The 15,332-nt window shown below is 49.3% G+C and overlaps 1 protein-coding gene across 4 annotated transcripts in view; it reads left to right on the forward strand.

Moving 5' to 3' along the window:
- The first annotated feature begins 127 nt into the window (after positions 1–127).
- Positions 128–15,332, forward strand: part of GAS7 (growth arrest specific 7) — an 85,932-nt gene continuing 70,727 nt past the window's right edge. For 2 of the 4 annotated variants that reach the window (XM_039562151.1, XM_039562150.1), the window contains exon 1: positions 130–369. In XM_039562151.1, the coding sequence (XP_039418085.1) occupies positions 187–369 (183 nt within the window). In that variant the 5' untranslated portion in view covers positions 130–186. Of the gene's footprint in view, positions 370–15,332 lie in introns of all 4 variants that reach the window. The other 2 variants (XM_039562152.1, XM_039562148.1) reach the window with 2 other exon arrangements.

Consider the following 15,332-nt stretch of genomic DNA (forward strand, 5'->3'; position numbering starts at 1 on the left):
CTCCCCGTCCCGCCTCTCCCGCCCCACCCCGAGCCGGCGGTGCCCGTGGGCGCCCGGCGCCGGGGCTGCTCGGCTCCCGCTGCCCGCGCTGCCCGCGCCTGGCGCCCGCCGCGGCCCCGGCCCGGAGCGGGGCCCCCTCAGCGCAGCGGGGCGGGCGCGGAGCGGCGGCGGCTGCGGCCAGGAGGGATGTCGGGGACCCGCTGCCAGGCGTTGTACCCCTTCTCCGGGGAGCGGCACCGGCAGGGGCTGCGCTTCGCGGCGGGAGAGCTGATCACGGTGCTGCAGGTGCCAGACGGCGGCTGGTGGGAAGGGCAGAAGGAGGACGGGCTGCGCGGCTGGTTCCCGGCCAGCTACGTCCAGCTGCTGGAGGTAGGACCGGGGCCGGGGCCGGGGCCGCGCCGAGCGGGGGGCGGGAGGGGCCGGCCCGGGGATGTCCCGCGGGGGCACCGGCGGTCCCGGGGGGGACACGGGGCCATCGCGGCGCTGCTGGTGGGGACCCCCCTCGGCATCGCTGTGCCCCTGCCCCGGGCAATGCCCCGGCGCCCCGGGCTGAGGCTGCCGGGTGCTGTAGGAATCCGCTTGCCCTGCCTCGCCCCGGCAGCCAGAGCCTTTGGTGCTTGTAGTTGTAACCATGGAGCGGCAGAGCTCAGGTGCGTGACGAGCTGCGGAGTGCTCCGGACGCTTGGGTTTTCACAGTCGCTGAACAGCAGCAGAAGTCAGTGTCTGCGGTGATGCAGCCCCTGTCAGTCACTCACGAGGGCCAGATGCTGGGCAAGTTCCGCTCCATCCTCTCTCCCTCACCCCCTCCCACTCCCTGTCATTTCCTTTCCCTGAACGTGTCATGGCTTTATGTTGTGGACGAGGTAGTTCAGGTACAGAATCATGGAATCACAGAATGCTTTGGGTTGGAAGGGACCTTAAAGATCATCCCATTACACCCATTCTGCCATGAGCAGGGACATCTTCCACTAGACCAGGTTGCTCCAAGTCCCATTCAACCTGATCTTGGACACTTCCAGGGATGGAGAAGCCACAAGTTTTCTGGGCATCCTGTGCCAGGACCTCACCACCCTCACAAAGGAGAGTTTTTTCCTAATACCTAATGTAAATCTGCCCTTCTTCAGCTTGAAGCCATTCCCCCTTGTCCTGTCACTCCATGCCCCTGTCCAAAGTCCCTCTCCAGTACCTGTGGGTACTGGATGATTCTCTTGAGTTCTCCCTGGAGCCTTCTCCTTCTTGCAGCAGCTCCCCAGCTAGCTGCAGACACCTCGCTGCCATACCTGTGCCATGGCTCAGGGAGCCCCAGCAGGGTTAAGGCTGGTTGTGCAGACCCAAAGGCCATGGACCTTCTGTCAGGATGCTGAGAAGTTCTGTCAGCTTCAATCATTTTCAGGGCCCTGACAGCTGGGGTGACAGTTGGATTCCCACCTCGGGACTGCTTGTGCCTGAATGTGTTTATTGCTTCCAGTCCGTGCAAACAAGACACAATGTGAGAGTAAAAAATATGTCCATGAAGAGAGCCTTCACAATCTCTGCATGTGAATTCTGAAACATCTTGTGCACTAAAGCAAGAACTTGCCATGACCCCATCAGTCTTCTCCTCACTGGCCATGCCCGGTTCTCATTTGGAGCTTACACTGAGGCTGTGGGCATGGCAATGGTCTCTGAGAGCATCTCCCTGCCGTGACTGGGCTGCAGCCATTTGCAGCCTGTTGCTCAGGTCAGCCTCTGTTTTTCCTCCACCCTAAGGGGAATCAGCCAGCCTGCTTTGCTTATGTGCAAGGCAGGCAATGCCCATCCCAGGTTTTCCATGCACACCCTCCAGGGAACCCAGAGAGGCAGGAAGCAGAGTCCTGAGCAAAACTTGTCCACCAGCTGCATGTAGAACAGTGTTCTGTGAGCCAAAGATTCTGTGCAAAAGGACATTTTGCCCACAGATCTGGTGCTGCCTTTTCGTTTCTCTTGTCCAAATAAATTTTAAAAATCTATGATGTTTCCATTGACCTCCTGTTTCTTATTTTTACCTGGAAAGACAGGAAAGTCAAAGCAAGAGTTGCCCACGTAGTGCTACAAGAGTGAGGCCACAGACTTTCCTGTGAAACTGACACACTTGGGATTTCTTCTGTTAGTTTTAGAATGTTGGAGTCCTATTGTTTGTCAGTTTTGTCACCTACAAGATCTTTTATTGAGATGTGTGAATGTTTGTGGTTTCACAAATTGCTAAATGTTTACCTATCTAGGAATTTAGGAGTCGTTTGAGGAAAAATGTGTCATGAGATGTGAAAGATTCTGCTCAGCAAAGGCAGTGGGGAATTGCTTCAAAATACCGTAACTTCGCTTTCCTGTCATCTCCTTCTCAGAAACTCTCCTTTAAGTCTGAGGAAGTTCCACTGTGTTTGGATCAGTGCCCACAGCCCCACAGATGTGCCTTTCTGACCCTTGGCTCGTGTACCACTGACAGCTTTGATGGAGACTGCTTGTCCACACCACCTGGCCCCCTTTGCCCTCTCTTGGGCAAACCTTCAGAAAGAAGGCAAGAAAAATGGCAAGGGCTGCGTGTGTTCGCTCTGGCATGTTTTTTCCTTTTCTCCAGAGATGGTACCTAATAAGGACTCTGAGCCAGAGTTAAAAAATATGTCAAATGAGAGCTAATTAACCAAATCCATGGGATCACAAGTTCTTGGCACACATCACGGTAGATGTGTGAGAAGGAAGCACTGTGTGTGTCTGTCTCTCATGGCTCTGTTCAGGGAGCCTTTCCCTTCTCTCTAGGTAGCTTATCCCTTGTGTGCAGGTAAGCAGCTTGCTCAGGGACCTGATTTAACTGAAAGATACCACAACAGAGATACTCTCCTTCCCTGTTCTCTGATCCAAGTCCCTGCCCAGCTACACTGACATCTGAGCTGATATCAGGGAGGTGGTCACAGTGCGTGTCCAGGTGGGGCCATGGACATGAGTCTCCTTTCTGTACCAGCCAGGCCTTCCATGGGCTTTGGGTGGCCCTGGCCCTGCAGCTCTCAGTAAGGTTCAGTGCTCTGTCCTCAGCTGAACTTGACCACACACTGTTGTTTAAAGAGGAAGATGTTACCCTCTCCCGCTGTCCTGCCCTTGTTTCCCTGTGCCCAGTTGACCCCAGCAACTGCTTGTGCTCTCTCTGGAGCCTGAAGGAGATCTGGCTGCATTTTCTGCCACAGCAGTGACTGAAGATGGCTCATGGCATCACCCGAGGCATGCCAGGCCTGGCAGCATTTGCCCTCCACAGCACACACCATTTCTTCTCTCAGCAAAGTCTGTCGGGTGGCTCGGAGCTGCGAGAAGGAGGTGGCCTTCTTCTGAAGCCTTTGTGGCTTGAAGCCTGCCCCATGTTTAGACAGGAAGGCTGGATTTTCTCATTCTCTTCACATTTACCAACACTGGGATCTCCTCTGACAGCACTGGTTCGACAGTCTGTGCTGAGTTTTGGTCCTGAGCTCAAAGAGGGAAGTGAGAAAGGTGTGAAGAACAGCAGAGAGGGGAAGCTCTCCCACCCTTGAGCGGTGGTTGAGCAACCAGTCTGTGGTGTGCTGGTTCCTGACAGTTGAAGCAAAAATGTGTTTTCAATTCATTCATCACAGTCAAGGAAAGGACCAAAACTGTGGTAAATGTGGGGCAAGAGAGACACAAGAGGTAAAGACATAAAGACATTTGGCATGCTTTGTTTCCTGCTGCAAGCACACAGTGGAGGGTTAGAGGTAAGCAGTGATGGCTGAAGGTTCCTGCTCAAGGCAGTGATGGAAGCAATGAGAACTGGAGGAGGACTGGAGGAGCTCATGGTGGGGACAAGCCAGAAACGACACGTCTCTGTGAGCTCTGGAGAGGATACTGCTGTCATAGAGCAAAAAACACTATGGAGAGCAGAGAGCAAAGGGAGAAAGGGAGGGTATTGGCTTCGTGGTGGGGTTCCAGATGGATTCCCTGAGGCTGGGCTGGTTGGGAGCAGCTGAGGAGGCTGCTGTGGTCTTATTCACAGAACCACTGGGTTGGAGGGGACCTTTGGAGACCAGCTAGTCTGGTTTGCCTGGCTATGTCTGTCAGGTTTTGAATGTGTGCAAGGGTGGACACCACAACTGCTCTGGACAATGTATTCCAGTGTTTAACTGCCCTCACAGTTTTTTGTTGTGTCCATTAAAGGAATTTGTGTCCCTTTGAAGGGATTTTCCGTGTTTTAGTTTGGGCCCATTGTATCTCATCCTTGCACTGAGTATCACTGAGAACAGTCAATCTATGCTTTTTTTACTGTCCCACCCCCCCAGATTTTTATTCACATTGATAACATCCCTCTCAAGCCTTCTTGTCTTGATGCTAAACAGTCCCAGTTCTTTCAGCCGTTCTTTGTATGACAGATGCTCCAGTCCCTTAATCATCCTCGTGGCCCGTTGCTGGACTCTCTCCAGCGTGTCCTTGTCTTCCTTATGTTGGAAAACCAAGTACAATTTCTTACACTGTTGTAGATAGTAGGTTAATGGAGAAATGGTTCTTAAGCAGTATTTCCTGAGCATGGGAATCCATGGACACCAGAGGAATCCTGAAGACTGCTGTCAGATTCACGTGGTTTTGCTTTGGCTGAGCTTGGTCTATGAGCAAGCAGCACCCTTCTGCAAGCCGAAGGGCTTGGGGAAGGAGGATGTTGTTGCTTGGTATCCATATCCTATTGAGTAGATACCATCAGCTTCAACCCTCACCCCTCCTTTGGTGATTAATAGCTATGGCAGGCATGAGACCTGAAAGTCAGGGATTTTCTGATGCTTCCCTCCCTCCTATGTGCTTTATATTTTTGCCTGACCTTTTGGCCATTGAGCAGAGCCCTCCAGGGCCCCTCGGTACCAGACTGTCGCAGCCCCAGGTTAAGCAATTGGCCTTCCCGGCCTGGAGCAAGAGGGAATCTGTGCAGATGCAGGTGAGGAGGTGGTGTACACAGCTATAGAGCCAATGGAATGTGGTGTGTGATACACCGAGGGATTTCTCAACAGCTCATGTTTCTTATCCCGAGGCTGGCTGCCTCCTCCCCCCAACTGCATCAGGGATGCTTGGGATGATGATGTCTGTAGAAAGATGTGTACAGCTCCAGACGTAAGAGCAACCTGGCACAAGGCTCAGGTGCTCCAGTTTGTGACAACCTTTATGGCACACAGATGTTGAGAAAGTGGGATGGTGTTAGACCTCAGGGGTGTGTATTCCAGGAGGTGCTTTGCATGGGACCCTCTGGAGAAATCTCTGTTGCGTCTGGTTTTTCTAGACAAGTGATTTTGGGAGGGCTGGAGAGATGTGTCATTCAGTCACATTTGCAAGTGGTTTCTTTTGAAATCTATTTTGGGCCTTGATTTTTGTATTTGTAGTTAACTAGAAATCACTTATATAAGCAGCAGCAGCAACAACATATGCAAATTTGCTGGAAATTGTCAGCACTTTTTATAGCTTCAGTCATCCCACAGATGTAAGTCTCTGTATGAAGCACAGCGTGTGCTTCCAGAATGGATGGAGGTGGCTCTGGAATCTGACTGAGCGGGCTGGACTGAGTAGGACTTCGAGCTGCCACTGATCTTATCTGCACTCTCCACAGCTTGATTTACCAGAACTGTGAGGCACTTAGGAAGGAAGGAATGGTGTGCTTCTCCCTGGTGCAGGCTTCACCTGCAAGTGTGGGACAGATGGTTCATTGCTTCCACTGTTGTGAAATACTCAGTGGGTAACTCACCTCACCTAACCCAACCTGGGGCAGCTGCCACGTGGACATGGAGATGTGCAAACAGCTGAGCCTGGAGGTTGTTGCACATCCAGCTGCAGGAGGCATGGCATGGCATGGCATGGCATGGCATGGCATGGCATGGCGTGGCACAGACTGCTTCCTTCGTGGTGCCTGGGGAGTCGTAAAGAAAAAGGATGGAAGGAGTATACAGAAATTAAAATGCCTTTTATTTATTTTGTAACAGCACAGAATGTGTAGAGGATTTCTGTGCCAAACTGCTCTCTGCCATCGTGGGAGCTGTATGATGTGTGTGATATGTAGAAATGATATCCTAGGAGAGAGGATGTGTTGGTACAGAGCTTTTCCTGATGCACAAAGGAGAGTAAGGTTGTGTATGCACCTGGGTGGCTGTGTGTGTGCCTGAGCCCTGAGCTGTTTGTACGTGGTGTTCATATCTCCTGCACACAGCAGTGGTGCTTTGCTTTCTCAGAAGGTTCTTCTACATCCTTGGAGTTTGTTATCTCACTCTCTCTCGTTCCTCCATCTCCCCACACAGAAATCAGCTTAACATAAAATTCATGAAGAGCCACAAGAACCGAGGGGATGTGTGAGGATGTCGGGTATAGATGTGACTGCTGCCACTGCTTTTTTTCTGAGGATATTCTGTGGAGCAAGTAATGCTCCAATCTGTAGTCTTGGGTGATGAGGAAGAACCTGGTCTTTAATTTGGTGTGATAAGGCTGTGGGTGCTGAACCCAAAGAGTGGATGGCATCACTGCCAGGCTGGGACTAGTATTCTTATCTCCTGCCCAGGGGTGCTTGTGACACCATCCTGAGTGTTCTGGCCATTCTGCTGCCCCTGGGAGGTGTTGCTGGGGCAGCAACCAGAGCTGAAGTGGGTATGGCATTTCCTCAGGTGTAGAAGGTTGGTTTTCATTCTTTTGGTGCAGAGAAAATGTCTGTGCATGGTCTCAGGGAAAAGGTGAAGTTTTCAAAGTTCAGTGCTCACAGGCGCTGAGGCTGGTCTGCTCTGCAGGATTCAACAGCAAACTGTTGTCCAAAGTGAGGTATTCATGAGAGGAGTGACAATGAGAATCCTGCAGTATTGCCTTGAGGTTTAAGTTTCACAGTGTCTTTTTTCTATCTCTGACTTTCTGTAACTGTATTTTTTAGAGTTGAAACTTGTGATCATCTGACCACTGATATTTCTGGCAAATGGTGAATGAAATCAAATATAAAAGGGTGAGGAAATTATGTTTTGCTGCCAGAAAATCACTCTTTAATGAAGGTTCTGAGGGAATTTAAAGCCCCAGGAGAATGTGAAGAGGATGTGATGCTGCAGTTCACAATCCCTCTCCTGTGAGAGTGATATCTGTTATCCATCTGGTGATTGTCTCGCACTGTTGAAGTTACAGATGAAATATAAAAGCTGAATAGTGCCGTAAATAAGCAAAATTTTGAAGGGAAGGGTCTTACTGTGGCATTTTTTGTGAGCTCTTCCATCCCCTGCACAAGTTGGGGTGTTGCAGAAGCTGGGCTCATAGGTGCTGCTTCTGTAGCAGGTGAGAACAGTCGCACTGTTGGCCTTACAAAAATTGCATAGGACAGATGTGTTTCCTTTATGCTTAACTAAAAGATTAAAAAGTGCCATGGAAGGTTTAAAGTGGAGTATCTCTTATGGCCTGTGGATTACAGAGAGAGTCTCAAAACAGTCTCCCTGCAGACATCTGCCTCGTAGATGTGAAAGATTAAATGAGTTGCTGTGCACCTGCACGGTAAGGGTGGATACAGAGTAACCATGAAAAATGTGGATCATTTAAAGACTCACTTGAAGATTGCTTAGTTCCCTAAAGAATTTCCAGCTCGTTCTGTGCTCTGAATGGGGCACGTGTCCTGTAGAAAAATACAAGACTGATTTCTGCAGCAGTAAACATGGGGAACTCAAGTCTCACTTTCCAGCTTGGGTGCAAAATGCACCTTCAGTGCCTTGAGTGTTGTGCCACGTACACCGGTGCTTAATGCACTACACAGCACTTTATACTGAGTGTAGTTTAAAAAGACACAGCAGGAATAATGAGAAGATGCCACATACTTATTTTCTAAAAACAAAGAAGCTTTACTTTGGTGTGCAAAATGGAAAATTTGGCTCCGTAATCAAGACCAGAAAATTCTGGCAGCTTCAATGGGATTTGGTTTTTTCTACTTCTTGCACTTTACTTGTGGGATAATAAATGACCAGGTAGAATTAACCAGTCATTTAACTAACTAGATTAAATCTGTGCACACATGGCAGGTTTGCTGGAAGCCTCCCAGAAGCTGGGACTGGAGTGCAGTGGCTGCTCCCTGTGTGCTCATTTCCAGTAACCTCCACAGCTCTGCGCTTGCAGACAGGGACAGAGGACCTGGGGAAACCTGAAAGTAGCACAATGGAATTGGTGGTCCCCACGCTGTGCTTTGCACACTGTCATCAGTTCATGTCACTTCAAAGTGCCATTTGCCATATTTAATTACATGTCACATTCCCTTCTATTGGTATGAGCCTTTGAGTATGCAGAACAGCGTGAAACCAGGGCCAACAGTTTGCTCAGCCACTGTTTTTCAAGAGCAGTGTGCTTCAACTGGTGTTTGTCTTGAAAAATATAAATATGCTTTAGCGTATTTGGAATTTTTTATGTCACTCCAGTGTGTAAAACATTACCTGTTGAGAGGACCTGCTGCACAGGGTTGGTATGTGGCAGGGCTGTTGATGGGTTTGCACTGTACCTGCAGAGCAGGTGAGCAGGCTGAGTCCCTGCAACACGGGGTTAGGCATGGGAGAGCCCCTTGCATACCTGCCACACCTGCCACAAGTGCACTTGTGCTTGAGAGGGAGAGCAGGCTGTACATTTCCTGGGATACAGACTCCCTAACAGCACCCTCCCTGCCCTGGTACCTTCTCTGTACCTGCAGTGGTGACTGCCCTGGGAAGCAATCCTTTTACAGGCATATGGAACAGCAGAGAAAGCTTTTTGCTTGTACTAGTAATCCAGTTTTCCACATCACGCTATCAAAATAGCTTTTGTACTAGCCTAGTACATCTGTGGTTTGCTTGTTTGCTGGCACATTCCAGAAAGGGGTGCCATGGGTTACTCAGGAGCTGCCACTCTGCATTTTGTAGAGTATATCTGGCAGCGGAACAGGCCAGCATCTTTTAACACACACTTTTGTCAGCATTTGTGAGCAGTCCCCTCAGTACTCAGTCATCAGCATGAGGCACTTTGGAGTTAATTTAGGCTGACTGACAGATGACTTTGGTCGCTAATCTTTGAGCTCCTCAACAGGTGCAGATGCAAAGGTTGAAAATCTTCCTTTGACATCGTTTGAGACCTGTCTGGCATTTTTCCTACATTCATGCTTGGTAAGAGTAGACCGTGCAGGCTGTTCTTGAGCCGCAGATATTCCCACTGTGATGCTGGCAGCAAAAGCACTGTGGTCTTCCAGTGTTTGTTTGAGCACTGAGTTTGTTTACTGCACAGATCTCTCAGGGCTTTCCCAGCTCTGTGGCACTTGGAATGGCCTCTGCTGCCGCAGTCTCCAGGAACAAAATCATTGCAACTTTAACTCCTTTGCTGGCTATCCCTTCATACACCCATATCCATCTGTTCTGTGCCTCTCTTTGCACAGTGGAAAAAGCCCTCAATAACAGGTAGTTAGAAGTAATAAGTCTTGGGAACACCTGGGGATTTGTATCATAAAATGGATCAGATAAGGAAGGTGTGTGGTATTTTACAGAGTGCTCCAATGAGATATTCCACGATTTTCAGCAAAGAAGGGACGCAGCTGACATGAAAGCTGCAGAGGATCTGCCCTGCCCAGTGTTGCCAAGGCAGGGGCAAGCTGCAAGGCTCTAGTCCATCACTAGAGAGAGAGAAAGCAGGAGCTCATCTGGGCTGGAAATGAAGTCTGGAATAATCAGGCTGTCCCATAAGTACTGAATTTTCATCTTTGAAATGCTGTTTCACTCTCAGCAAGTCCAGCAGTGGGTAAAAGGGAGAAAGGTGTGAAAGTGGGGAGGGATCAGAGGCACAAAATTAGAAGTCTCAAGCCGTTCATTTGGTCTTCCCAAACTTGCCCCTATGTTTTACTTGGAATCACGTTAAAAGCGTCCTTGACATCTGTCAGCTGAGGGTCAAATGTCATTTTTTTACTGCACCTGCAGTGTCCTTCCTGGCAGTTCAGCACTGTTTGTGGCTCCTGTTCACCCTCTCACAGCCCTTCAGCCAGGGACAGGCCAAGCAGCTCTGAGACTGTGTGAGAAAAATGCAGCAGTGGAATGGGGAGCATGGAAGGGGTTAACATGAAGCAGCTCCCTGGGCTGCTAAAAGACCAGCTTTTGTGAAAGACTGAGGGAAGGAACAAGGATCTTTGCGCTTGACATTGTTTGGGACATGAGAAGTACAATAGGATTCCAATTATTACCTCCATATGTAATACTTTGCATTTATTCCTAGTGTATTTTGTTTCCTGTGTTGTTGCCTGTTCTTTGGAGACTTACCAGAGCTCATGTAAACAATTGTGTATAACTTGACCATATTTACAACACATTTCTCACTTTTCCTGAGCTGTCTGAGGAGCGACTGGCATCATCACTCCTCAGACACATAACCAGACCTTTGTGGCTCACCTTTGATTTGAGAAAGACTCACCCTTTTTTGCTTCTGCTCTTTGCCTTCTGGTTTATCTATTTCTTATTTTGTATAGTAGTTTTTTCACTCCTTGGCTGCTTCTTTTCTCCTGAAAGTCTTCATAGAAAGGAGTTTATGCTTTCACGAGCATACCTGGGATAGTTGGTCTAACAGCAGATATCAGCACTCCCGAGAGTACCACGCACGGATGCTTGTGCCACGATGGCTACAACATTGCTGTTGAGTTTATTCTGTCATTCTGCTCAGTTTTACTGTGGTCATCTATAAGCACTTTCAGAATGTTCTTTTAAATTGGCTGGCTGGATCTGCTTTGTCTTCCTGATCCTTTCTAATTCACTTATTTAGCCCTTTGTTCATGTTTCCAGAATGAAACCCTGCAGTTGCCGTGCGCTGAAATGCTCCTCCTTGAGCCATTGCCACAAAACCACAAAGCCAGACCTACAGTGCCAAGCTAGTGCAGTACAGGAGCAGTTCCAGTTGCTACAGAAGTGAAATTGGGTTGTAGAAGAGGCAGAGCTGGCAAGCTTTTGGTAGTGGGGTAGAAGGAATAATTGGTACAGAGGAGTTTGGAGGAGAAAAATGGAGATGAGGAGTGACAGAGTTTGCAAGGGGTGACAGAGAATGAAGAATTAACAGAGTTTGGATTTGATACAGATATGGCAAAGTGCCATGTAGAAATTGCACAGAAGAGGAATTGTATTTCCAAGGGGTGAGCAAATGCTTAACCCAGAAAGGAACAGACAGAAACTGGTTTGATAGATGTAGTTTGTTTTGTAGTCCTGAAGAACTGTGTGCAGAATTCAGTTCAAAAATGCTGCTGAGGGCTGTGTGTGCAGCACACAGCTGAGCAGTTCCAGCCCTGCCCATGTAATGAGCTGCCTGAGCAGCAGATTAGCTTCTACTGTGCCAGCTGCTGTATAATAGGACTAATTCATTACCCAAGGCCAAGTAATCACTCTCAGTAGCAAGATTTAGAGGAGAGCCTGTGACTTGTCTCTTTGCACTGCAGACTGCTGATGATCACAGTGGTAACTGGGACCAAATGAAGACTGGAAATAACCTCAGTCTCTTACGGGATGAAGAATAGAACTTCAGGTATTTCCAAAAAGAAATCATGTTTAAATCATCTGTGGATTCCTTCTGGAAAATAATTTTGCAACGAACCTGAGTCAGCGAACCCCTGTGCACAGTTCCTCTGAGCTGCATTGCCCCAGGGTTTGGGGACTCCCTCACTCCAGCTCCCTCCTCTGCTCCTGGCCAGCACCATTTACTAAGGCTGAATATGAATCTTTGGTGAGGGACAAAGCTTCCTCTCAGTGCTTGCCAGAAACATCATCATGGGCCAGAAACATAATTCATCGCTGGGATGGGACCGTGGCAAATTCTGCTGTGCAACTTGAAGTGTTGAGGGGGAGATTTTGCTGGTGCAAATCACTGTTCCCAGCACGTTGTGATCGCTGTGGCCAGTGCCCTGTGCTGCCTGCTGGGCACCAAGCAGGGTGCTGCCTGCCCATCACTGCAGGAGGCAGGATGGAACAGGGCATCTTCCAGTATGTCTCTGATACCCTCCTCGGGAACCTTGTCAGTTTGGAGGTGGGATCTGCCACATCTCAGAGGTGGGACCCTGCTGGAGTAGGACAGGAGGTCTTCTGGCCACCTTGGAGCCCCACAGACAGGGAACCCACAGATAGAGACCACCAACTGCAAGTAGCACGTGGAAGGGGAAGGGAGCTGAGAACTACTGAGTGCTTCAACTCTGGCTGCATTTTTTACTCAGTTAGGTCAGAGAGCTGGATCACAGGGCTCCACCCGGTGATACTCAGCAAGGCCTTTATATCACAGTCTTACAAGCTTGCACACAGTGATTTTGGTGACACGTGGAAGGAAGCTGGCTGCACTGAGCAAAGCAGCTTTTTTCCTGGGCAAGATGTGAATCTCTGGAAATGCCTCTTTTGTGATTCTAGAATCAGAAATACACGAGCAGGGATGGCTGTGGTCCCTGTGTTAGCACTGATTAGTGCTCTGTGTATGTGTCCCTGATGTATGCAATGGTGTTAGAGCTGCAGGGCTGAACCCCCTCCTCCCTTCTGTGCCTTCTGCAGCAGGAGCTCCTGTGTCCTCGCTGGGGTCAGGGTGTGTGCCCTGGCAGCCTGTGAAGAGCCACTCAGAAGCCGCAGCCTGTTTCCAACCCAGAGTCGGGCCCTGGAACGAACAAATCCCAACATTCACTTCTGTGGTAGGGAATTTGCTTTTGCTTTCAGTGCTGGAGGGTCCAGTGTTTGCCTGTGGTTAGAGGAAAGCGAGGCTGAAAACCCTTTACTCCTTCCTCCCCATGGCAGGGAGGTGTTCTGGGGAGGTTAATGTGACTTGCTGTGCTCAGGCCTTCCCCTGCCTGTGCTGGGATGGGATGTTTGCTCCTCACCACCAAGAGAGAGCCTCATACAGCCTTCTGCTCTTTTCTTAGCTCTGAGGATTCACACTTTAACCGCCGTGCACCTTCATCCTCTCACATCCCACCTCTGAAGAGTCAAAATCAATCTGAGCCATTGGTCCTTTACTTGAAAATAGCGGTGATGGTGGCTACTGAGCTTTGCCTTGCTCTGTGTGAGGGAGGTCTTGGGGCTGCTCCTTTCAGCATCTCTGGGTGGTACCTGCTTGGGGTGCACAGCTGTAGCTCCCCAGGGGAGCACCAGCACCAGCAGACAGCTGCCCTGAGGGGTTCTGCCTGCCAGGGATGGCAGCAGTCTGGTTTTAGGTCTTGGTTTGTCACTGTCTCTCTGTTGGGTGACATGCTCAAAGGGCAGGTGCCGTCCAACTTCTTCTGGTTTGTAATGCAGTGTAGCTAAAATCCTTAAAAATACTTTTCCCTTGTTTTTACTTATTTTAACAAATAAGGTTACAGCTTGGCTTTTGATAGCCTTTACACCTAAGATGTCTCATTCTGCTCTGTGGACAGTAACAATTGTCCCTCTCTATCTCATAATGTGTAACTACCTCAGTTGCCTTATCAGAATATTTCTGAGGAGTACAATTGAATTACTGTTCACCACAATGTAGGACACAATTTTTTCCTCTCTCGTTAAGATTTTTCTTTTATTTGTGATGTTGCCTTCCTTGACAACTTCCATGTTTTCTTCTCAAGGTGAGAAATTAGCTCCATCTAAATAAAATACATGCATTTATAAATGTATAAATTCTTCATGGTTGTTCATTTTCCCCTCTCTCTGCTAGGCTGCAGCTCCAGCAGTAGTGAGGCAATATCTTCAGCTGAAGGAGTTAAGTATATCACCCCAGAAAAGAGCAAGCCAGATCTGAAAGCTATTCCTGTAACACTAATTTTGATCTCGGCCCTGTTTCCTGTCTAAAGACTTTTCTCTTTCAGTGGAGATCATGAAATGTTACATTTACTACTTTTGCTCAGAGCATGCTGAGGAAGTATCTTTCAGCTCCAAAGGTTCCCTCTCACAGGAGCACAGCCTGAGGAGCAATCACCACAAGTTACAGCGTAGTTTCAGTTCTCTATATGGTTAAATAACATTATTCTGAAGAAAATAATATACTGTAGTGTGCTGCCATTGTTTAGCAGAGTGTGATTAATTAGGCACTAGATTCAATATGTTTAAGCATGCAAGACAACTACTAGAGTCAGGCCAAAACTAAGATAACCTCTCAGATTTCCCTCAAATAAAACAGGTTTTATTTTTCTTCACATGGTGAGATCCTGCAGCTGTGCAAAATTCACCAAAAAATTCCTTCTTTTTTCCCTTAACCCAGTCAATTACAGAAACTTGGAGTGAACGGCACAGAGCTGCTGCAGCAGGAGAAGCCCTGCACTGCTGACCCCTGTGAAGTGCCAGTGAGTGCCAAGGCACAGACACTGGTGCATGGGGGCTGCACAGGAGGGCAGCATGTGCACAGATGCCCAGGCACAGCCATCCTGCAGATCCCAGGCTGCTGGGAAGCTGTTCCAATTCAGCAGCATGCACAGAAACATTTAGAGTCGTGTGAAGGATGTTCGGGCTGTGACAGGTGAAGAGCTATGGCAGTGCTGGAGACCTGAGCTGCTCTGTCCTCCCCTTAAACCCTCTTCTGCCTCTGTAACTCCATCTGCACTCAGCAGCAGCCCCTGAGGGCCCTCTTGAACCTCCCTCCATGCACTGGTCCAGCTCTGAGCACTGATGTTTTCCTGGGGCAGCTTCTGTGTGGCATGAGCTCACGAGGCCATCGAGCACCAGAACCTGTTCAGAGTGGATGCTGAGAGTGGGCAGAGGGGCCAGACCCTGCTTTCAGCCACCTCAGTGCCTCCCCTGGGGTTTTCCCCTGTGGCTGCAGCAGCCTGATCTCCAGGAATGCTGAGTGTGTCCCATGCTTCTCTGGATGGGGGCTGGAGCAGTTTGAGCACACAGATGGGAAGGTGTTACAGATGGCAGCAGAGCCAGAGCTCAGCCTGGTCACTGACATGTAGGTGTGCTACTCAGGCAGGTTATCTTCACCTCATGAGAGAGGTGTCCAACCCTTCTGTACAAGTGATACAAGAGATGCTGGTTTCTCCAAAGGGGATGAGTGTTGGTTTATGCCTGGCAGGAGCTGCCCAGAGCTCACCAGTGGAAAACTCCTGGGATGGTGTGAGCGAGGGCTCCTCCTGGCAGCCTCTGTGCCTGGTGGGGGCTGTGTGTGTTTGGTGTCCGCTGGCTCATTTATGGTCTCCAGGAGAGGAGGATTAACCTCTCACAACCTCCTGCAGCAGGTGAGCAGCTCAAGGGAAGAAACTGATAGACATGGCTTCAGTTTCTTCTTCTCTGTGTGGAGTCAAGCACCACATGCTTCCTCAGGGAACTGCTCTGCTGTGCTGTGACCGTCCTGCTGCCCCTGGGAGCCATCAGAAGTGCCAGCACACGGTGTCCAGGGAGATGGCAGGTTTC

Source organism: Corvus cornix, chromosome 18, assembly GCF_000738735.6.
Source record: "Corvus cornix cornix isolate S_Up_H32 chromosome 18, ASM73873v5, whole genome shotgun sequence".
Taxonomy (NCBI): domain Eukaryota; kingdom Metazoa; phylum Chordata; class Aves; order Passeriformes; family Corvidae; genus Corvus; species Corvus cornix.